This window comes from Apodemus sylvaticus, chromosome 7 (genome assembly GCF_947179515.1).
Source record: "Apodemus sylvaticus chromosome 7, mApoSyl1.1, whole genome shotgun sequence".
Classification (NCBI taxonomy): Eukaryota; Metazoa; Chordata; class Mammalia; order Rodentia; family Muridae; genus Apodemus; species Apodemus sylvaticus.
The window spans coordinates 33,761,675-33,786,420 of NC_067478.1; the positions used below are offsets into that span (position 1 = coordinate 33,761,675).

Sequence of the window (24,746 nt, forward strand, 5' to 3'; positions counted from 1 at the left end):
GCAATATGAACCAACCAGACCCCCAGAGCTCCCAGGAACTAAACCAAAAGGGACACATGGAGGGACCCACAGCTCCAGCTGCATATGTAGCAGAGGATGGCCTTGTCAGACATCAATGGGAGGAGAGGCCCTTGGTCCTGAGAAGGCTCTATGCCTCAGTATAGGGGAATGCCAGGACAGGGAAGTGCGAGGGTGGGTGAGTGAGCAGAGGGAGGGGGGATGAAATAGGGGGTTTTTGGAGGGAAACCAGGAAAGGGGATAACATTTGATATGTAAAGGAAGAAAATATCTAATAAAATAAAGATATAGTGTTGTGGTTCTGTAGTAGTGTCCTGTGATTTGCTGTGCTGTGCTGTGCTTACCGGCCCACTTTAGCTAACTGGGCTAAGTCTGGCTTGACTGAAAGATGACGGTGTTTCATAGCACTGGTTTGCATGAAAATAAAACATATGCTTTTGTCTCCTGGTCGCCCAGTCGTCGTCCCCAGACTAGCATTTGTAGCCTGAGTGTCCGCCCACCATGACCCTCCAGGCACCTAAAGTCAATATGGAGAAAAAGACATAAAGTCATGTGCATGGAAAGCCAAGCGCTTACCTGGGAAGGCGATTCTGTCTGGAGGCGTGTGGGCCTGGCTCCAAGTCTGGACTCTGATATTTACAGGTCGTCAAGCTCCGAGCAGGTCACTTATCCACTACTACAGGAGTGCACACTGTGCCTTGAAAACAAAGTGTGTCCACCCTCCACATCGCAAGGAGTAAAAGGGAAAGCCTGTTGCTGAGGGTCGAGCGCACGCACTCACCTGATAGTGTGATTTGGAATGGGTGAGGATTGTGTCTCACTACATTTGAGAGGAAGCTGGGTTAACAAGAACATTATTTTTCTCATTCACGGGCAGTTCAAAGCTGGAGCACTAACGCCTCAGCCACGCTCATTGCCCCATTCTTAGGACTAGCTTTCCGATTCACACTCGCTGTCTCTGGAGTGGCCCTCATCTCACAAGAGAATGCTTTCACAGAGCCCTTCAGCTTCTCTTAGCAGGGACTCTGCCGGGGCAATTCCTTCTGGCCACAGCAGATATGGGGAGGGAATATGGGGAGCAGAGTGTTTCAGCTGAGTGTGCGGCCATCAAAGCCTTACTTGGAAGAAGCCGGCATGACTAGCTGGTAGTGGTCTGGCACTATCACGTGACTGCATATGCTGCCATATTTCTTGCCTTTAGAGTAAGAAACTGTTACCTGTGTGGTTTTTCAGTCAGGCATTAGAAAGTGGGGTGACTTTGTGCCTCTTTGTGTTCCGTCTGTTATCCCTTCACAACCTGGCTTCTGAGGTGTGCCTCAAACACCATTTGTCTGCTGGATTTGGTTGGATAAGGACCTAGCTTCAGATTGTTACTTTGCAAAGATACAAAGCACCTGCCTACATATAGAGATCTTCATATCCACTAAGAAACAAGGGCATGCCGGCAGGTTTTCATAGGATTTGAGAATCCACACAGCACAAGTGGATTCAGGGTAGATGTCCAGTCCACTTGCCTACTTTGTCCTCCTCGAGACCTTCAGAGAAAGAGCAGAGATAGGAAGACCTGGCTGTTGGTGAGGCTTCCTGGGAGTCAGGTATGCTAAGGCGCAGTTATCACAGTCCTCTCTGCTTCCTTCCATGTGAGTTAGTCTAGAGGCAGGAGACTTTATCTCAAGCTCAATGGTAGTGGGCTGATTGCCTGTATGTGGATGGTATTTCTTAAGAAAAAACGGTGTTGTGAAAACAGCTCGTGGTGACCACACATTTCCTCTGCAAAAGTGTATCCCCTCCCATAACTGTCACACCTTCTGCAGTTCTGTGTGAGCACAAGGATTCAGTAGCATGGGCAGGGGTCCCTCTCGGCCAGTGATCCTCCACCTTCTTAATGGTATGACCCTTTAATACACTTCTGTGTGTCGTAGTGACCCCAGCCCTAAAGTTATTTTCTTAGCTACTCCATAAGTGTAATTTTGCTACTATTCTGAATCATAATACAGATATCTGATATGCAGGGTATCTGATATCCACCCCCTGTGAAAGGGTCGACTGACCCCACACACACACCAAAGGGGTTTCCACCCACAGTTTGAGAACCACTGTCCTAGGCCTTTGGGCTGCATGGAGGCATGTGGTTGGCTCTAACACCACAGACATTTGTCACCCTCTGGTGCCACAGTCCTGTGCAGCGATCATACTTGTGTGTCTGTTACCCTGTTTGTGAAATGCTATGAGATACCATGTCGTGTTTTACGTATATGCCATGGTAACCAGCAGTGTTGTCTCTGAGAGGCTTGTGTCACCATGAACCACTGCATCTCAGCATCCTCTTTAGGAAACAAGGTGTTGTCAGAACCATGTTCTGTGGAAGTCAGGCTGTGGGCAAGAGGACACAGCAGAGAGGAAAGTGCCCAGAACTGGCCAGAGCATGGTCCCTAGAGGCATCCTGAGTCTGTACAGTTGAAGGCAGCTGTCATGACTATAGATGGCAGCTGGGGCTGAGATTGCTGAGGAGCAGGGAGGGATGGGATTGAAGAGAAGGAAGATGAGTCTGATGAACCTCTGCTAACTCAGGGAACTTGCCAGGAAGTGGCAGGAAGAGGGAAAGCAGGGGGAGTCATGAGTGTCAACCCATTGAGAACGGTGGAGGCCTCGCCACCTCCTGCATCATTGCCTCAACCCACAGGAAGCCACTCTTGCCTCATAGCAATTTCCTACAGTTAGACGTTCAGCCAGACATGTTCCCTGGTTCACTCGAGTCTTTCTGCAGCTAGGCGTTAGCTGTGCTATTAGCAAGCGAATCAGGTCTCTGGCTGTGTCCTCTGTGAGGATCATGGACAGATAGGCAAGCCTTAGTTTAGGTGCATAGGCTGGTCCACCCTAGGGACTCTCAGAACCCGTGGCTTCTTGTCTCTATGGGAATTATAGCTTCATGAAGATATCCCTGTTCCTTCTGACTACTCACTCCTTCACAATCTAAATTGAAACTCAGTTTGATTTTAAAAGCCTTTTGGAGACTGGGATTGTGACTGTGGTGGAGTACTGGCCTAGCAAGCCCAAGGGCCTAGTCCTCATGAAGCATATCCAACCTCCCGCCCCTCTCCCACTGTGGTGATGCCAGTTCCTTACTCTAAAACGCAGGAGTGGGGGAATGGCCATCACTCAGTGTTCTTTCCCGTGGGACTTTTCTGGAGCATGCATGCACTTTGCTGTCTGCAGAGGTTTCTGGCAAAACCAAACTGAAACTACAATAACCATAAGAATATACTCAGGGCTGGAGAGATGGTTCAGTGGTTAAGAACACTTGCTCCTCTTCCAGAGGATCTGAGTTCAATTCCCAGTGCCCACATGATGGTTCACAGCCATCCATAATTTCAGTTCTAAGGGATCTGACATCCTTTCCTAACCTCCATGGGTATGGGGCATGTACTACATATGCAGACAAAGTACTGAAACACAGCTAGATAGATTAGATACATACATACATACATACATACATACATACATACATACATAGGTAAATACATACATTCATTCATACATACATGCATACATACATGTATACATACGTGATACATAGATTAGATACATACATACATACATGATAGATGATAGATTGATTGATAGATGGATAGATACATACATACATATATACATACATAGTACTGAGAGAGAGAGAGAGAGAGAGAGAGAGAGAGAAAGAGAGAGAGAGAAGCAAGCAAACTCGTCTGAGAAGCTACTTCTTTTTTCAGGCAAAATTGTGACTTTTAAAGGTCATTTCTACTCAAGACCGCAATAGAAATCATCTCTGCAGTGTGGTCTCCCTGAAGACCCTTTCCTGAATGGACTGTGAGTTTTTATGGTAATAGGTAGCCTGTTGCATCGAGAGTGACACCCCCTGCCCTTGAGTGGCCTCCCTACCTTGCTACCAGCCCACACAGGAGAGAGCACCGTACCAACTGACTGTAGCAATGGGTCCAGTTGGGGCGTGTTTCCTGGCCAGGCTAAGAACTGCCATGTTCTTACTCAAGTTGGGTCTGTAAGAGACCAGCCTTCAGGAAGTGTGTGGAACGGCTCTGCCTTTCTCTGAAGTAAAGAGTAGATCTCAGTGTGCCTGTGGGCTAGCCCGAGGCTCACAGATGATGAGTGCTGGCTGTATTTTGGCTGTCAGGTTCTGAACAATGTCTTCTCAGCTTCCTACCCATGTGAGTTACTGCCAAGGCAGGTGACTCTTATCCCTGGCTTGGGGTCTTAGTGTCCTGACACAGTGGCTAGACATTGGGCTGAATTAGTGGTATCTGAACTTTTTCCCTTTTGTTCATGAATCCCCCTTCCAAATGAAATCCTTCTCTCCATCAAGTGGTTCCCAGGCATCTTCTGGAACCCATGAACACAGAGCAAGGGTCTGGCTACCAGGGCTTTCTGTGTTCTGTGGTGACTAGGAATTGGTCACATTGACCTTCCTTAAAGAATTCTCCTTTAGGGTATCAGCTCTGTGTCATCAGTGCTTGAGGCATGACAGCATGTCCACAAGCTGTGTGTTGATCCCTAACAGCAGCCCCTCATTCCTGTCACGATCAGGGTACTGTCATGATCAGGGTGCTGTCACAGGGCATTCTTGGAGTTTTTCCCACTGACACAGTAGTCAGGTTGGTGAGCTGCCTGCAAAGTGAGAGCCCTTAAGAAGGCATTCCCAACTAGGACATCCGTCTCCGAGGACCATTGCTGCCTAGGGTTTGTTCTTGGGCCTGCTGGCTTGACCAGTCTTTTGTAGAGACCGGCCCTAAGCAGGCCTGGGGTGTGCCTGTCCTATTAGGAATTAAGTTTCTTCTTGGCTATGCTTTCACATTAATGTTGTGAATACTTTATTTAAAAGACATGTAGATCAAGTTGATCATTATCAAATAACACGAAGTCTTGTTTACAAACATTACTCGTTCTCAGAGCATTGCCAACTGGAAAAAATATAAAATGTTTGCATTGTTAGGGCTGTTTCTTTAAACATGATGCAGAATGAGTAACAGTATTATCTTCATGTTTATTAGATGGCTTCATCAGTTACTATTTTTATTATGACATCTTTATTTCCGACCCCTACTTGCCTTTCTAATTTTGAAACAGTTTAGCATGTTATTTGAAATAAATATTATTTAAGGTATAAATATTGCTATTTTCAAGTAAATCTTGGGCATCATATTATTTCAAGCTGGAATAGCCCCAGAGTTTATGTTGTTTTTAAAAAAGAAAATTTATTTTATTTGTGTATGAGTAATTGGCTGAATGTGTACGGTTGGTCTGCAAGACTAGAGGGAAGTTCTAGCCTTTCCTCTCTGCCTGGACCAACACTGTCAGTTTTTGGTGGCCGTGAAGCACATCATAACTGTACTTTGAGAAGCCTGGCTCTGCTTTAGATGAAGAGAGCTCACAGGCGCAAAAGCTACACACGGAGCAGTTTTATGTATGTAGTATACCTCAAAATGTGTGATTACACATGTGACTGACATTCTTATGTAGTATAGCAAGTCAGTGTTTTATCTGGGATGATAGGTTTCCTGTGGAAGTTTGGGTTAACTAACAATTATTTACTTTTCTTTCAGATATAATTTCCCAGCACCCAAATCCTTCTGCAGAAAAAGCCAGAACTGTGCTCGCTGTGGAAGCTGCCCCTGGAGAGCTGGTGGGGGAGCGGGCTGCCCATCAGCCGGCCCCCGGGCATCCGAATCCCATTAACTTTTACTCTCTGAAGCACTGGGGTAATGAGCTCAAGTGAGTCTTTGGGAAGTAGCATATGCTGTTGAAGAGATGAGTTATAATGTGGGTCATGTGCTTATAGGTGACATTATAAAGCCGCTTTACATTTATGAAGAAGGGTCCTTGTGCTCTGCAGCACACTTTGGCAGAAGTCAGTTTTTAAAAGTTGAAAACAGCATGCCTGGCACCGAGACAAGGACCATCCCATCACATGGTTTCATCTGATCGCCTGACTCTTTTGGGTAGATGAGATGGCTGACGTCCTACAGAGACTGAAACTGAAGGGGGTGCATGTGTGTGTGTGACTTCCAGATGCAGGGCTGGGCTTCTCCAGCCAGCTTCCTAACTCTCCCGCCCGCTTCCTAAATCTCAGGGCTGGTCCACATGCTCTGCTCTGCTATGGGTTCTGTGCTCTGACCATGTGGACCAGTGAGAATGGACGTAGCTTTTGTCTGTTTTATGTGTTTTTAAGAAAGGCCTTGTTGAGATATAAGTCACCCATTTACAACATAGTATTTGGTGGTTTTTTTTCATATATCCAGAGTTATATATGAAAATCATTTTTAGAGTGTTTTGTTCATTGTTTCTTAGCTCTAGTCTTGCTAGATGACCAAGGCTAGACTTGAACTTGAAACTATCCTCCTTTCTCAGCTTCCCGAGTCTGGGATTGTAGACGTGTGTGGGCCCAACTCCATTTTAGAACATTTTCATCATCCTCAACAGACAACCTCTATACAGTCCTTTCCTCCCTCTCTCCCCACCTCAGTCCTAGCCAAATCTGCTGTCCATCTGTGTCAGATTTGTTTATTCAGAACCTTTCATGTAAGCCAGATTGCACAATACATTGTGTGGCTTTCTTCACTTTGCATGTTTTCAGGATTTATCAGAGTAGTGGTGTATAAGTATCTCGTTTCCTTTTATGGCTAAGTGTATGCTATCCTAGTTCCATTTCCTGCTGCCATGATCCTGCCGCCGTGATAAAGCACTCTGACAGAAGCAACTTTATTTATTCAGCTTACAGTTTCAGGTTATACTCCAAAATTGTGGGGAAGTCAGGGCGCCAAGAACCTGAAATAGCAAGGCACATCCTCTGACAAGAGCCAGCAGAAGGAATGCATGCATGGTGTACGTGGGACTCACCTTCTCCTCCTATATATAGCCCAAGACCCAGACAGCCCTTCTGACATCAGTTAATGTAAACAGACGGTCCCCCACAGATTTGTCCCTGCCAGGCTAGTCTTGACACTTCCCCATTAGGGCCCTTTTCCCAGACTGTTGCTCCCTTCTCGATTGACAGCTGAAACTATGACGTGAATAAGCCACGCTTTGGTTCTTTTCCTTAGTCTTGTTCATTAGCTGGTGAACATGAGTTGATTTCATTTCTTACTCTTTTAAATGTGTGTATATGCCTGTGTGCTTGTGTGAGTTTAATGTGTACCACATGTAAGAACCCTTGGAGGCCAAAAAAGCCAATCCCCTGGAACTAGAGTCACTGGTGGTTGCAAACTGACATGTGGGGGTGGGAGCCAGATACAGGTCCTCTGCAAGAGCATATAGATGCTCTTAACGGGCTGGAGAGATGGCTCAGTGGTTAAGAGCACTGTCTGCTCTTCCGAAGGTCCTGAGTTCAAATCCCAGCAACCACATGGTAGCTTACAACCATCCGTAACAAGATCTGACGCCCTCTTCTGAGGTGTCTGAAAACAGCTACAGTGTACTTACATATAATAAATAAATAAATCTTAAAAACTAAAAATAAAAATAAATGCTCTTAACTGCTTAGCCACCTCTCCAGCCCCTCCATTGCCCACTGTTGCAGTTAGTATTACTACAAACCCTTATGCACAAGTTTTTGTATGGAGACACAGTTTTGTTTCTGTTGGCTAAGTACCTCCAATTGCCAGACCCATCATGAGTGTGTCTGACTAACCCTTTGAGGAACTGCCAGGCTGGCCCAGTTATTCTGTCTGACATATTGTGTCAGCGTTGGATGAGAGCTCTCTTTATGTACATGTAGCATGTGCCCACATGTATGTACATCTCTGCACCCGTATGTGAACATCAGAGCACCTGCTATGTCCTTTGCCTTATTCTTATTCCCTTGAGATAGATCTCTGGACCCAGGGCTAGGATGGGACCCAGCAAGTCCTCGTGGCCCTCCTGGATTCTCACACACACACACACACACACACACACACACACACACACACACACGAGAGTTATCCTTCTGGATTTACACAAATGCCAACAGTCCTCATGAGCTTTCTGCATCCACACATACAGTGTTTGATTACAGGGCTGTTCAGGACACACCTGGGGTGTTTTGTTTTGTTTTGTTTTAATGTGAGTTCTCAAGGGCTTGTGCTTGCCTAGCAAGCATTCTTACCTACTGAGCCATCGCCCCAGCCCCTGTTGTCACCTTTTATAATCTTAGCCATCCTACTAGTGTGAACCGGCCGGTGCCTCACTGTGGCACTGGTTTGAATGTCCTCGATGAAGGCCAACATTGAGCATGGTTTCCCACCTGGTCATTTGCTCATCATCTGTGGAGCAGCATTATGTCAGGTCTCTTCAGATTCTTTGCCTATTTTAAATCGCATTGGTTTTTTATTATTGAGCTGTGTGTATTACTTAAATGGAGGTGATTCATTCATGTTTACAGCAACACACTTGGTGGCCGCAGAATCTTAGAAAACTTGACTTAAGTTAGACATGGGAGTTAGTAGGAAGGTTTGCACTCTGTTTTTAGAATACCTGAAAGCTTTCTGCTCCCCGTCATCATGAGCAGCACTGTCAGCCAGCAGTCCTCCCAGGTGTTCAGAATGTCATAGAAGCCACCATCCAAAGATACATTGTTTTAGCAAGTGTCTTCCCCATACTTCTTTTTATATAAGTCTTTGTGTTTGGCTGCATATAATAAAGTCATTTTGGTGTGTGTTTTCAGTTCTTCAGACATAACTTTGTATTGGCACTGAGTAGAATGTGACAGAGGTCTCCAGGCCTCAGAAGACCAGCACTTGTGAAAGAGATTACTATGGGGCCTGTCCACTCTTCCTCTGGCCTGGGCTGTGGTCCTTCCCCAACCCCTCGTCCTGCTCTGCTCCATTCTATCCATGTTCTGCCCCTCTTGCCACTGAGCACATGCTCACGATAGATCAAAGAGTCATGGGTAGGAGCTGTTGTAAGCCTCTTCCTTTGACACTAAGTGTCAGCAGTGTGACTCTAGTCTGCTGTTTTCCAGAATTCTCAGTCTCTGAGCCTCTGCACTCTGGCTGTTGGCTTCCTTCCTCTTCATTGGCGAGCTTCTGCTCAGCACACATCGGCTCTGCCCTCTTGTCTAGCTCCTGGAGTCCCACTTGCCTTCTGAACAGCTGACTGAGCTGATAGGAGGCCCCACTGCATCTCCCAGTCCCCAGGGGGAGAAGGTGGAGGAGGCAAAGCGAAAGCTGCCTCCCCAGGCCCAGCACCGTATCGTGCTTCTTAGTAAAGAAAGGCTCCTGTGCTCCTAAAATGCCAGGAAACCACAGAGACTCTTGCTTCATTTTTTATGTTAAAAAGCTGAGGCTTAGAGAAGTAAAGCGACTTGCTCAAGGCTGCATTACAGAAGTGTGTAACAGAACTGAAAGGCAGCCCAGGTCCCTCCAATGAGGACTTCGTGTCCTTTCATTCTTCAACATAAGAATATAGCAGAGCTGGGCATGATCCTACAGTGGCCAGCCTGGGTTGCCTGGCAAGACAGAGTCTCAGTAAAATAACAAGAATGCACGTGGAGAGCTGTTGGTTGGCCGGGGTGTAGTGTTGTGGAGCCCCCTCCGCCCTCAGAGGAGACTGTAGATGAGGTGGAGTCAGCCCTACCGTACTGTGCACTTCCCATTTCCCAGAGCTCAGAGCGTCTCCACCTGGAAAAGAGAACACATGTCACCTTTGTTTGTGACAACTCTCCGAGCAAGTTCAGAGGTTCTGTCAGCAGGAGCAACACCAGCGGCTGCCGTGGCGCTGCATGGTGGAAGCGGCAGACTCCCTGAGAGGATGCTCAGCTGTGCCACGTCACAGGCAGCTGTCTCAAACAAGTCACACACCATTCTGTGCCTCCGGGTCTCACTGAAAGTGACCATGCGTTATACCTCCTGAGACGACAGACGAGGGAAGTTAATATGAACAAACAACCAGGAGCAACCTGGACTCCATTTTTAGGAGAGAATGTCGCCATTGTTGGTGTAGTGACAGGAGACTCCCTGTGTTCCACAGGACTGCTGTCTGCAGAGCAGAATGCTCAGACTCGGCTCAGCTAGTTATATCGTTTTCTTTTACTTGTGGGCACGTGTCAGGAAGGTGAAAACATAGGGCTGGTGAGATGGCTCAGGGCTTCAGAGCATGGCTGCTCTTTCAGAAGTCCTGAGTTCAATTCCCAGCACCCACATGGTGGCTTACAACCATCTGTAACAGCGACACAATACTCTGTTCTGGTGTGTCTGAAGACAGCTGTAGTGTACTCATATAAACAAAATAAATAATCTTTAAAAAAAAAAGAAGGAAGAAGAAAAGGAAGGTTAAAACAGAATGATCTGAGTGGATGGAGAGCCTGCTTTAATGGCTCTCAGGATTGCAGCTTGCAAAGCAAGCTTGTGCCTTCTGAGCTACACCCCGACATAGAACTTAAAGACCTTGGAAATACTAAAGCTATTTTCCCCTAAAAGGAATGTAGCACAAGTCTTGTATTTTTGTAATGGATTCACATGAGTACTAAATTGCTTGTGGTCAGGGCTGAGGATAACCGTGTGTGTGTGTGTGTGTGTGTGTGTGTGCGCGCGCATTTACTGAATGCACCAGTTCAGTTGGGGTCCTCTATGAGACTCCCCTGATGAGCTGAGTTTAAATTGCACACTGTTGTATAAGACTTGAGGGCCCTGCTCATGCAGCTGAGCTAGAAATTTGCAAGAGTCTAATAACTGATGGCGGTCTTACTGACTGAGTTTAGTTGTCATGATAGAATACCATGACCAAGGCAACTTATAAGAGAAAATGTTGGAAAGGGTTAGAGTCCCCATGGCACAGGTGCAGTAGCCGGAAGCTTACATCCTTATCCACACCTACAAAGCACAGAGAGATAACTGGAAATGACCTGGGCCTGAAGCTCCCAAGGCCCAGTGGCCCACCTCTTCCAACAAGGCAACACCTCCCAAACCTTCCCAAAGAGCTCCACCGACTGGGGACCAAGCACTCGGATACCTGAGGGGCATTCTCCTTGATAAATGATAGATGCCCATTGTAACTGTTCTTGTATCATATGATCGAATCATTTAGTAATTCCTTAAGATTGGGAGATTTATTTTCCCTTCAAAATGAGTTAGATGCATAGGGGGAAAGCTGATAAAGGTGGCCGTGCCACTAAAATATTGTTGAGAGAAAGTAGGTGGCGTGGTTATAAGGAATCAGAAAAATAAAAAAACTTAAAAGCCCGTAAGATTCTAGGTTTACACTCTAAGTGTATGTCCTTATTCTGTTAAGAGCAGCAGCAGCAGCAAAACAGGACTAGAAAGGTCAGGTGACATTGTACATGTGAGGTTTGTCCAGGCAGGGCAGACTGCAGCCAGCGGCCCTGGCACGCAGGCCCACTTAGCTCCTGCTCAGGCACGTCTGTTGGGAGTGTACTTACTTTTACTTAAGTTTCCTGTTTTAATGACTCTGTCATTGAACTTAGCCACCATCCAGACCAGGCCAGGTAAAGGAGCTAGACCTCGTGCAGAAGTCCAGGCAGCATGTATGAATAACCGCCGCCTCACGGAGTCCGGCTGACCGCTAGTGCTCAGCCAGTGGTGCTAGAGGATGCAGGGATCCAGGCAATGCGCTCCCGGCATTGCTCTGACTCTTTCAAGGCCATAAATATAGTGTGATTTCCCTTCATGGTCGGTGGGGACACACACACACACACATACACACACACACTACTTCCCAGATGAATGGGAAGGCTGAGCTTGCTGGAAATCTTTCAAAAGGTGAGGTATGCTCACCTTTTGAGGTTCTGTCTGCTGGCTGCTGGGTCTTCTAGTTCTGCTGCTGGCTGTTTCTGCTATTCTCATGACCCCCCCCCCCAAGTCTGGTAGTCTTGTATGCGTGACTGAGATTCTCAGAAATCCACTGGTTTTGTCATCTAGGACTATACCTGGTAGTGACTCATCTCGTTGAGAGCCCCATTTCAAAGAGAAGGCCACCCAGCCCAAGCCAGTGCCCAGATACCTGTGCATTTGGAGAAATCATTCATGTCTGAGGCTGGGTGGTACCTGTTTATAAATCAAGGTGTTTCCTTGTTTTAAGGCATAGCTCAGCATTTGCCAAGACATATGAGGCTTGTAACAGCTTCCTGGAGCACAGGTTGTTTATACCTAGCACTTCTTGCCGACATGGTTGGAACCATGCACTTTCAGGGACCTGCTCATTATCAGGACTACATAGCTTTAGAGAAATCATGGCCGTGACTTGCAGACTGGAAGACCTTAACCATGCCTAGGATGACATCTGTCTCATTATAGGAAACCAGGCCCCAGAGAGTGGCCATCTGTGCCTTATCTAAGGCCGTCAACCAGCTAACCCAAGTCTCATCTCCTATTTCAAGTTGGGAGCTATAGGAGGGGGAGCAGTTGGCCTCTTCTGCTGGTACTGCTGGATCTATTTGTTGCAGGAGTCAAATTCTCAGAGTCCTGGATCATGCTAAAAGCATTCTGTGCTTTTAGCCTTTCTGATAACCTTTTCTGATGACAAAAAAAGAGCCTTTCTCATCGCCTCAGATAACCCAGCATGACCTGCCCAGCTCAGGATCCTTCATGTAATCACAACAGCAGAGCTCCTTTCCTGGGATTTAGATATAGATATGGACATCGTGGGCAGTGGGCATTATCCACCACAGTGGGTTTCCCCTTGGCGTGCTCTCTCTCCCCTTTCCCTCCCTCCCTCACTCTCTCTCTCCCTCTTCCCCCTCTCCCTCCCTCCTCCCACTCTCCCCCCCCCAGCACTTTTCCATCTCCTGTTGGAACACTGTGCATGTCCCACAGTGCCCCATAGGACGCAGAGCTTGGACCTCTGGCCTAGAGGACCCAGAGTGCAGGCTTGAGTGCTGCCACCCTCTGGCTCGTCAGCCTGTCCTTTTTCTTAGTCTCTTTCTACTGATGGTGAAAGGCAGGCAGGCAAGCTTGTAAAGAGAAAAGCCTGCTCATGCTGAGGGGCTCAGCCCCCCCCCCAAAAAAAATGAAGCCTTGTTAAAGTCCATATTCAAGAGGTAGCTACCAGAAATGAAATTGTAAGCACCCCGGAGTTCTTTGTGCCTGTTAAAAGACCTTGCAGTGCACACTGTCTCGGTGCCTTAGCATCCTCCTGAGTTTTCCCCGATGTGATTTCTCTGTCCACTAAGTCGTGTGGCCCACTGTCACCGCGCTGTGCCCTCAGCTGCAGCATGGGGCTCGGCAGCAACAGGCTCCTGTTCACTTCATGATTCCCAGAGCTGAGGCACTGTAGTCTGGAACGACCCACAGCCTGAACACAGAGCTCATGTGTGTGGCTGTGCCCTGGTTTAGTGACCTGTTCCCTAGCTGTGGGTATCATCTGCTCCTCAGCTCAGAGGAGTCAGTGCTGAGTCACCTTCGTGGAGGAAGGTATCAGTGAGAGGCTGCTTTGTTTTGTTTTTCTGACCATGGTCTTAGGGCAGGGAGCTGAGTGCTGCCTCTGGGCTAGCCTGCTCTCCTGCTGTCCCCAGCCTTCTGTAAGTCTAAATTCACCTTAGCCTGGCCTCTCACCTCTGAAGAGCTGAGGTGGTGGCCGCAGTGTGGCTGTGCAGGCAGCTTGTGAAGTTAAAGGCTCTGGGGAGATTGATGGGACATTTCCAAACACTTCTGTCAACTCCCAGTGTCCACTTGCTCATTGAGATTGCAGTGCGTATTTGAGTATAAAATTATTGTGTTATTGGGGTTCATTTAAATTATGCTTATTTATTTTAGAAAGTGTGTCCCATGCGGCACAGTGTGTTGCACAATCAAGAATTGGGTTCTGCCAAGAACACACTCACCCAGGGCTTGATTAAATAATACTTGAGCTGAAAGAGAGTTCACTTTGAAGCCACTCTATTTCTCCATTACCCAAGCCTTGGCAGTTGTCACAGCACCCTAGGCTGTCCCTCAGCTGTCCCTCAGCTGCAGGGGCTTGTGACAGCCTGGAGGCAAGCCCTGCCTGGGAAAGCAGATGGAAGGCAGTTACCGAAACTGCCTTTCTTCCTGCCTGGGCTGAGTGTGGGTCTTCTCTGCTTTCTCCTTTTTTTGTTGACTCTAAGAACGGGAGTGGCAGGCCGAGCTCACTCCCCCGAGCACGCTCCTCACAGGCAGAGGGTTCCACACACCATTCTGCAGGGGAAGAAGGAGAGCACACTTGAAGCCGTGCCACATGGCAAGGAGATTCCAACTCCGGAAACATGTAGGGGAGCAGGAGACCAGGAGGCCCAGGCCTGGGAAATGTCCCTAGGACTGTTGGCAGGCTCACGGGTGCTGGGAATGTGCAGGGGCAGAGGGAGCATTTGTGGGACTTCCTTTTCTTCCAGAGCAACTATTTCGAAATCATATTCTCCACAGATGTTGTAAAACCAGAATTGACTATGACACAAGTGTGCTCTCTTAGGCTCCCCTGAATGTTGACAAGGCCACTCTGCACAGAGCCAGGCACTGAAAGACACTAGGCTATATAATCACCAACTTCTAGGGACTAGAAAACTGCGTGGATGCATGCTAGCTTATGCGCTTGCAAAGTGATACCTTCATGTATTTTGCCAACAGGATGAGAACCTATATGTACTATTTGGTTTCTTTTTGTTCTTCTAAAACTTTAAATTACTTTAGTAAAATTCACCCAGGGCTTGATTAAATAATACTTGTAAAATTCAAATACAAGGGAGTAAACCATGCTTTTAAAAAACACAAATATTGGAAGGTAGAGGCAGGCAGATCTCTGAGTTTGGTCTACAGAGGGAGTTCCAGGATAACCAAAACTACATAAAACACAAATATTAAGGGACTTGATGATTCAGTGAGTAAGTTCTTGCTACTTAAGCATAAAGACCTGACTTTGGATCCCCAGGACCCAGGTAAAAGCCAGGCATCGGGGTCCACATCTGTAACCCCAGTCCTGGGGAGGGGCACCTAAAAACGTTCTGGTCAGCCAGTCTAGCTAACACACCAAGTGTCAGGTTCAGCGAGACCTTTTGTCAAAAATAAAGTGGAGAGGGCTGGTGAGCTATCTGCCAAGATGTGTCCACCGCCGAGCCTGCTGACCTGAGAGCTGGAAGACTATCCTCTGGCCCCCTCCCCACATGCACCGTGGTGCACATTCCCCCTCCTCTTCCCAGTAAATATGCACAATTCTCATTTTATGAATATTATGAGACTATTCTGGGTGTATGTATGCCTGTTTACTGCATGTGCACAGGTGCATGGTGCCACAAAGACCAGAAGAGGGCATTGTAACTCCTGGACCTGGAGTTACAGGCAGTTGGGAGCAGCCAGTGGGTGGGTGTTTGTTGAGAATTGCACCCGGAAGGAAGGAAGGAAGGAAGGAAGGAAGGAAGGAAGGAAGGAAGGAAGGAAGGAAGGAAGGAAGGAGAGAGAGAAAGAAAGAAAGAGAAAGAGAGAGAGAGAGAGAAAGAAAGAAAGAAAGAAAGAAAGAAAGAAAGAAAGAAAGAAAGAAAGAAAGAAAGAAAGAAAGAGGGAGAGAGGGAGAGAGAGAGAAAGACAGAGAAAGCATGAAAGGAGAGAGAGGGAAAGAAAAAGAAATAAAGAAAAGGGAAAATTAAATTGAATAAAAGAATATAATCAGAGAGCAATAGAGAAAGATACTTGATCCTGACATCTGGTCTTCACAGATGCATGCACAGGAAACCACAATTGCACATGGCAACACACACCAGAAAGAAAGTCCTGAGATGTAGCTGCTTCAAACAGCAGTGCAAACTCGCTCAGACTAGAGACTCTGGTTTCCCTCCTCACCTTCAGTCTGCCTCAGGAAACCCCAGTGATGCGCGGGTTTCTTCTCTCCTGGTTTAGCAGCCATATTGAGGCATGACTTGACTATTAGACTCACTTATTTTAGGTGTACAGACTGAGAAATGTTAGAAAGATACACCCCATAGAAACACCTTTATAATCAAAATGTATTGCTGCATGCCGGGGCAGAGACCTGTAATCCTAGCATCTGGAAGGCAGAGGCACAAATATCTCAGTACGCTTGAAGCCAGCTTGGTCTGTCCATGCAGTTCTGGGCCAGCAAGGCTACATAGTGAGACCCTGTTTCAGATGTGGGGATGGGAGGGAGAGGGAATCCGTGCTTATTCCCTCATGAGCCCTCCCTTAATCTCTGGCCTCAGGCAACCCCCAGGCTGCTTTCTTGAACCATAGCTGTGCTTTCGTAAGAGTTTAAAATAAATGAGCTCTTGTGGCCTGTAGCCTCTGTATTCAACATTTATTTAACACAACTCTTCAAAGTGACCGCCCTTTTCACAGTCCCACCAATACTACTGGCCAATTCCGGTTACTCCACATCCTCCCGAACACTGGGGATTCATCGTTGTTTTTAACTTGAGCTGTTGGAGGTGTGGTGAGCTTTTAACTAATATATGATAACTAGTGATGCTTTTTCAAGTATATTTATATGTTATTTTATGTATGTGTTTGCCTGCATGTATATCAGTGTACCACATGCATGCCTAGTGCCTATGGAGGCCAGAAGTAGTTGGATGCCCTGGAACTAAGAGTTACAGATGGAGGTGAGCTGCCGTGTGTGTGCTGGGAACCAAACTGGGGTCTTCTGCAAGAGCAGCAAATGATGTTATTCGATGGGCCACCTCTTCAACCTCGATGTTATCTTACTAACCATTCCTAGACAGCTACCCCTCGGCTTAGGATGGGTTGCTTGGTAGGACGATGTCTTAGTAAACCCAAACATAAGTTGAAAATACTGAAAGGCAAGCAGGCATTTTAAATACCTAACCCCGCAGACATGGCTTAGCTGCCCCTACTCCGTAGAGGACCTGTTGTTCAGTTCACACTTGCCGCAGTGTGGCTCACTGACCGTTACCCGTGGCTCCATGTCTCTTTACATATCACTAGCCAAGGACAAGTCACACTTCAGACAGAGTATGGTTTGCAGTAAATGTCTATTGCTTTGGAACTGTCATAAAGTTTTTTGAAAGAAAGTCTTAAGTCTAACTTTATAAGTTAGGGAATTGCATGTATTTTTCTTTTTTCTTCTTTTATTAAAGTTTACTTTTCTCATCTCTTGATCATTTTTAAATTGTTTATTCATCTTATTGAGCTTTAAGCATTCTTAAATATTCCAAATATGAGCCTTTTGTCACATATATATTTTGCAAATATTTTCCAAAGGAGAAAAGTTTTCATCAACTCAGTTTTTCTCATGTTGTTATAGATTGTGCTTTTTCGAGTTCTCTTTAGAAAGTCTGTCTACCGTGGGGCTGTGGAGATGGCTTAGTGAGGAAATAAACTTGATTTGAGTTTGGACCCCAAGACTCATGTAAAAAGCTAGATGTGTGTCTGTAGTCCCAGCATTGGGGAGCTGGAGAGAGGCTGATCTTTGCAATTCATTGCCTTGTCTAGCAAAGTAGGTGAGTCTTGGGTTCAGAGAGAAACCCTGTTTCAAAAATTAAGCTGAGAAGTAATTGAGTCAGACCCCTAAAGTTGGCCTTTAGCCTACACATGTGCACGCGTACACACACACACACACACACAATATATGCTCATATGTACAAAAAGGAAGAAAATCTAAATGTAAAAAGCACTTTCTCCTTTGTTTTCTTCTAGAAGTTTTGTGTTTTGGTGGGGCGTGTTTTGTTTTTATTTTGAAATAGGATTTCACAATATAGCCCAGGCTAGCCTGGAACTTTGGATCCTTCTGTCGCAGCTTCCCAAGTGCTGACACCACAGGAGTATACACAACAGCCTGCCTCTATAGTTTATTTTGAACTAGTTTGGATGTGTGGGATGAGGTAAGGTCCAAGTTTATTTTTTCCTATATGTAACCCGTTCTTACAATCACATTTCCCCACTTGACTCTCTTTACATTGTTGACGATCAGCTGACCATCAGTGCAAGGAGCGGTTAGCATGGATAATGCAGTCTGTGCTCCGGTGTCTCTTAGGAAAAGCTGGTATCTTGAGAAAGGCAGTTCTCATAAGAATATAGTCACTGGTGAAAAAGCATAAAGTTCTATGTGAAGCTCCCCCGTTCAGAACAGCTAATCTAACAGTGCAGAGTCCGCTGAGAGGCACAGACTTGGGTCTGGTTAATCATGATATGTGATTTTTTTTTTAAGTAAGGTTTTTAGGGGGTTTTGTTTTTTAAGAACTTCTTCAATTTACCTTTGCCTTGGTACTTTCCGAGATACTAATATCAGTGTATACTCATACTGGCAATGTGTATTTTCTCATTTTCTATAATTCACCAACATTTGGTATTATCAGATCTCCATTTTTGTCAGTCCTATATATACAGCTGTGTTTTTGCTTTGCCCTTTCGTGTTTTTAAATAGAAATTCAATGTCATCATTCCGTCCTGGGAGAGGGCACAGCGAGAGTCGCAGGACCGTGTTTTACACCAATGAAGAGTGGGAACTTGTGGACCCACCTCCTAAGGACCTGGAGGAGTCCCCGGTACAGGAAGACAGGAAGAAGCCAATGCCTGAGGGGAGTAAAGGTGTGTGTGCACCTGTGCCCTGTTGCTCTCTGTACTGCATTTGTCACCTCCCGGGATAAGGAGACACTTGACTGGCCAAGTCCCTAGAAGCATGAAGCGGTAGGGCCTTGTGTTATAGGAGGGGCGTGGGGATGGGGGGCAGTAATTCATAAAGGTTTGTTTGTAAAGTGCTGCAAGGAATAAATGTCCATGTAGCCCGGTAGGTACAGACCTCTTCCGGAAGATGTAAGACCTGTTATGCTTCCATGCATCACAAAGATGCTAACTGAAGAAACTTTGAACTTATTAAGCCAGGCATTGTGTCATATACCTGTAGTCCTAGGGCCAGGAGGTCAAAGCAGGAAGATTGCATGTTTCAGAGGAGCCTGGACTGTGTCAAGGCTCTGTCTCGGAAACAGACACACACACACACACACACACACACACACACACACACCGTCTTTATTCATAGAAATTTGAGATATAGTCAAAAAGAACAAAGTAGCACAGCTTCTGGAGAACTGCTTCGATTAATCATATTCCTATTACTGTAACAAATACCTGGGTGTCCTATGTAGAGAAAGGATTTGCTTTAGTTCACAGTTGTGGAGATTTTAGTCTGTGACCAACTGAACCCATCGCTGCGTGCCTGTAGAGGTACATCATCGTGGGAACGTGTGGCCAGAAAGCAAAGGAAAGAAGGCAGCCGGGGCACCACTGTCAGGAAGGCTTCCCTGTCAAGCCCCAAGTCTCATCAGACCAGCAGGCTGCTGGCGTAAGGCGTTAGCGCGTGGGCCTTTGGGAGACATGCTGGGTGCAAGCAAGGCCCCGAGTCAGAAGCACGTGCAGGCAGCCAGTGCCACGTGGGTGCCAGGCACTGCTGCCCACCCCATCATCCAGGCTCCGCCTGCCCCCAGGGGCCACCGTGCACTCCTAACAGCACTGATGCCTTTGTCTCTCCTAGCTTTAAGTCATCAAAAGGCCATAGTACTCTTGTGTCTCAAGCTTGTAATTCTGAGTGTACATTTGAAGGCATCCAGACTAACAATTATTTGGATCATTTAGTCTGTAGAGTTACACTTTTAAAAGTGTATTTAGACTTAAAAAACAAAAACAAAAACAAAACATTGATTTTGTTTTTGTTTTTAACCCAAAACAAATGAGTAAAAGTAAGAAGCCAGGGACTGCCGGGTGCACCTCGGTTTTCTTCACAATGATCATGCTGTAGTCTTCTGTAAAGAGGCCCAGCAAGGACTCTGCTGCTTTAGACCTATTGGGGCTTCTGTACAATGAAGCAAGACAAGGGGACATCCGGCTGCCCTGCTTTCTTCATGGGTTGATGAGTCCACAACCCTCAGAGGATGGTTTGTAAGAATACCAGAAGGTTTGACTTGCTTTTAAAAAAAAAAAAGAAAAAAAAAGAAAGAAACCTTTTTTTTTTTAAATATAGGAGTCACTAGTTCAGGATTTCCCTTTGAATTTGGACGGAATCCCTATAAAGGAAAGCGCCCCTTGAAAGACATAATTGGGTCATACAAAAACCGCCACAGCAGTAGTGACCCTTTGATGGAGGGAACCTCACCGGGCAGCAGCGGATGTCTCACTAAGCCAGTCCCCGAAATGCAGCTGCAGATTCAAAGCCAGCAGGAGGAACTGGAGCAACTCAGGAAGGACCTGTCCAGTCAGAAGGTAACATCTCTCGATTTCTGTGTACCCTCAGTGGGCCGGAGGCCTAGGAGTACAGCTCTTCCTGGCCGCCCTTCCCCGAAGCTGAGCTGATGGGGCTACCTACTGAGGCTACCTACCATCCTGTGCCCTGAGCCCTGCCCATGTTTATTCAGAGACCCTAGAACAGGGGCAGGTTGCTAAGTGCTCCTCCCTACACCACGCCAAGCTCCTCAGCCTCAACTTTCCACATCCTGTCAGATGATAGCATTTTTCTAAGCTGGTAAAAATTTCTTCTACCTAATTGCTGGACAGCTCAGTGAACCCTAGAGCCTAGTCCCCTCCCCCTTTTTATTTTATGTTTAATTTTATATATGAGTATGTAAATGTAGGCATCCACAAAGGCTGGAAACCAAAGTCAAATTCACTAAGCCTCCCAGTGTGGGTTCTGGGAGACATGCTCAGCTCCTCTGCAAGAGCAGTGCAGTGCGTGCTCTTAACTGCCCAGTCATCTTCCTAACACCCTCCGCCCCCACACACACATGTACACTTTTTTTTTTTTTGAGACAGCATCTCACTGTGTCATCTAGGCTGGCCCGGAGCAGTTGATCCCCCTGGCTTCCGCGTTGGAATTATAGGCATGTGCCACCACACAGTACTACACAGATCCCTTAGCACTGATAAGCATGTGCCAGGAACCATTGCTAATTACAGCATGCACATCCATTATTCCCCATTTCCTAATATTGTTCTCTTCAGGCTGTATTTGTGGAGTACATTTTTTTTCCTTTCTATTTTTAAGATCTTTCAAGAGGAAGTTCATCATTAAAATGTTTCCAGTGGAGTTCGTTTCTGCATTTCCTCAAATTCCAGCAATTACTTATATAACACTGTTATGATGTCTGCTTTTCTCCCCCACACCCCAGCTTTCTCACCCTGCACCTCATTATCTTCTTGGCTCCTAGGAGCTCATTCGGCTGCTCCAGCAGACAGTCCGGTCATCGCAATATGACAAGTATTTTACGAGCCACCAAATCAGCCAGGGCGTCCCGAGGGACACGCTGGAGCTCCTCCAGCGAAAGGACGAGCAGATCCTGGGCCTCAGCGGCCAGCTGGAGAGGCTCGGCCTGGAGAAGGAGTGCCTCCAGCAGGAAGTGAGGGCGCTGAAGAGCAAGGTGGGCGAGCTCAGTGAGCGCCTGGGGATGCTGATGGAGACCATCCAGGCCAAGGACGAAGTCATCATCAAGCTCAGCGAGTGTGAGGGCAGCGTGTCGTCGCCCACCGCAGGGCCCAGCTCTCCTCTGGCCACACCGGGCAGCAGGGACCAGCTGGAGCTGGACAGGCTAAAAGTAAGGGCAGAGTGTGGGCTGGCTCTCCGGACACACACTGCAAGCTCGGTTAACTGAGGCTCAGTTGGTGCAGTGCAGGGGTTGGGGTGAAGGTGGGGAGGCTCAAATATTCAACCTGGGCCTCAGAACTCAGACACTGGCTTCTTGGTGCAGCATTTAATGGGTGCATAGTATCACTGACTCGAGGCTGTCTGGAAAATAATGACAAGAATGGCTCCTGGGATGTCGGAGATCTAAGTGAGATGAGGAAGCTCAGGTGCCTTGCCCAGAGTACTTAGGACCTGTGGCACATACCCTGTGAAGGCCGGCAAATCAGGGATACCAGGGGTACCAGGGAAACCTTTCTAGTTCTTCTGCATCTCATTGGGACAGGCTATAGCCTCAGGGAAGTTCAGTCTGGAACGGGGGAGTGTCTGGAGAAGTACGCAGAAAAGATCAGGGCCGGAGGGAGGACCTGGTTACAAAAGATAGAGTTTATAAGGCGTCTTCACCAGCCACAGCCTTAAAGATGGTTATCATTCATCTTTATTTAGAAGCCTCCTCGGCTTACCACAAGGATGATCTAAAGGAGTCTATAAACTTATTCTCAGAGCATTTTACATGAAAACTCTTCCCTGGCCAGTTGCACCTTCCTTCAAGTAGAACAGGGCAAAACTTGTGACCACAGGAGACTGAGGCAAGCCAGATCTCTGAGTTGAGGAAAGGAGGGAGGGAGGGAGGGAGAGAGGGAGGGAGGGAAAAAAAACTTTGTCTCCAACCTTTACATTCTCTAAATACAAAATAAATGTCACAGAAGCAAATAGTTGGCCAATCCAGTAAAGGGCCGACTGTGTTCTTGGTAACCTGGGCAGTGGTGCTGGGGCCTGGCCCCAGGGCCTTGTGTCTGAAAGCTTACCACTGAACTCCACCCTCTGCCCTAATGTCCTCCTCCAGCTCTTCCACAGTCTGAAACTGCACTATACAGAAGAGAAGAGCGTGTTCTCCCAAGTGCCTGGTGCACCACCGATCCTAGTGTTCATCATTACACGCCTTTCTTAATTAAGGGCTTTTGTATATTTTTATAGCCTTTTTAAAATAGAACTAGATAAGTAAAAATGAGAATCTATGTAGAATACAGTCTCTGGTGTAAAAGAATACGAAATGACTGCTTTTCTCATCACCAACTCCTCCGAGTGACTAGAGTTAGAAAGCGCATCTTGTTTACTTCTGCCGTCAGCTGAGAAAAACCACCACCACTAAGTGTATTCTCCCACCTCTTTCTGCTGCCACAAATGGCCAAAAAGATTCATCAGAAAGCTACTGCTAACATCTTCCAATAGATTTAGAACCTGCTCTTACTTGGCATGACTCAAAGATGCTAATTACATAGAATAATTAGCCAACATGCAACCCACATCAATTAATAATTTTTTTTTTCCAACAGGATAGTCTGCAAGGGTACAAAAGCCAAAATAAATTCCTGAACAAGGAAATTTTGGAACTCTCAGCTCTACGAAGAAATGCAGAAAGGAGAGAGAGGGATCTGATGGCAAAGGTATGTCAGGACAGACTCATCTTACCACTTGAAGGGGGGGTGTAAGCCATGTTTGAGCAGATGTGCCTTAAAACCTACCCACCGCCATGATGGGAGAAACATGGCTGCCGGAACCAGTACACATAAAGAACGCATAGTACGTTTTCCCTGTTGATGACAAGGAAACTCCCAAGGTGGCCCTCGTCATGTGTTCTCAGTGGTGTTTTCAGAATGAAAGCAAAGCGCAGTCATAGAGTCACCCCAGATTGAAGTTACCCAGGTTGTTGTTTATACTGTGTGAGACGAGTGTGTGCGAGAAAATGACCATCCCCATAGATCCAGCAGGGTCGGTTTAAGATTATGGCTGCAAAGGGCTTTGGAAAGGATAGGGCCCGCAAGCGTCCCAGCTGTGAGTTACAAATGCCTGGCACGTGTCCACACCTGTGGCTTGCATGTACTATGTTTGAGCAGCCTTCCAAGCATATTTCTATTCCTTATTCCTGCATATTTGCCAGGGTAAAGGTGATTTTTTTTTTATTCTGACCAGGTAGCAGATAGGAATTAATCCTGCCTGGACATAATGTCCTAACAACGTTGGTATGCACAGGGCGGGGAGGAGCGCATTCATGGCCCTTGTAACCAAGTAGGGGCAGGCTTGACCTCAGTCACTGGCTCAGGACCCAGTTTCTGTTGCTCATTCACCCATGTTGAAGGGTGGCACCTTTAGGAGCTTAGAAAAAAGAGGAGCCGTCGCAGGCTCTTTTAACCCTGAATTAACTTTTGCCTGTGTTACGCTTGCAGCAGGTTCACTTCCTAGTCTTCTTGAGACTGCTGGCTTGGGCGTAGGCTTGGTTGCCTATGATACCTAAGGCTTGCTTTTCCAGTATTTGTCTCTGGGTGGAGGTAACACCTTGCATTCTCTGCAGTACTCTAGCCTGGAAGCCAAGCTCTGCCAGGTTGAAAGTAAATACTTGATACTGCTCCAAGAAATGAAGACACCAGTTTGCTCTGAAGAGCAGGGGCCTGCCAGGGACGTCATAGCCCAGTTGTTGGAGGATGCTCTGCAGGTTGAGAGCCAAGAGCAGCCGGAGCAAGCCTTCGTTAAGCCTCATCTGGTCAGGTAAATATGCTTGAGTGTGTTGGGCCAGTCTACCCATTTCCCAAGCTCCCTTTCCACAGCAGTAGACATTCACGGGGCACTTAACACTGTCTGTCTTTTTGATGTCCATGGCAAGTGCTGTCAGGCCAACAAAGCAGGTAATATCATTCTCTCACAGAAATCATGTGATAGAACTGAAGTCAGTCTAGGCCTACTGATACCAAGACCATGTCAAAGTAGCCTCACCTCCAATGCGTACCTCCTTCTGCAGGGGTCAGTTTTCCAAAGAACAGGAGCCCTTTCGTGACACAGGTTCATACCATCTGTGGGGGAACTAAAAGCAAACAGGCCTTGGAGAGAAGCTAGCTTTTCCTTGTGTGGGATGGTGGTTTCTAAAACCTGATTGACTGGCCCAAGATGACTCCATCTGAGACAAACCATGGACATATACATGTAAAATACTGCATCTTTTGGAGGGAGGTAGTGATGATGGGATCATAGAACCTAGAATGGATCTTGGATTAAAAGGCTCATATAATATATTTTCTGACCAGTCTCAAAGTGTCAAGGCTAGGAGAAATCTGCAGATTCGCCTGGTGTAAGCTCTTCTGTCCCTCTGTCCCTGTCACTCAGGC

At 46.8% G+C, this 24,746-nt stretch overlaps 1 protein-coding gene across 3 annotated transcripts in view; it reads left to right on the top strand.

Annotated features, from left to right (window-relative positions):
• Tbc1d2b (TBC1 domain family member 2B) overlaps positions 1–24,746 on the top strand; it is a 66,880-nt gene that overhangs the window by 23,680 nt on the left and 18,454 nt on the right. For all 3 annotated transcript variants that reach the window (XM_052187657.1, XM_052187655.1, XM_052187656.1), the window contains exons 3-8: positions 5,613–5,781; positions 18,343–18,506; positions 19,936–20,174; positions 21,116–21,499; positions 22,923–23,033; positions 23,939–24,132. In XM_052187657.1, coding sequence (XP_052043617.1) covers positions 5,613–5,781; positions 18,343–18,506; positions 19,936–20,174; positions 21,116–21,499; positions 22,923–23,033; positions 23,939–24,132 — 1,261 coding nt within the window. The remainder of the gene's footprint in view (positions 1–5,612; positions 5,782–18,342; positions 18,507–19,935; positions 20,175–21,115; positions 21,500–22,922; positions 23,034–23,938; positions 24,133–24,746) is intronic.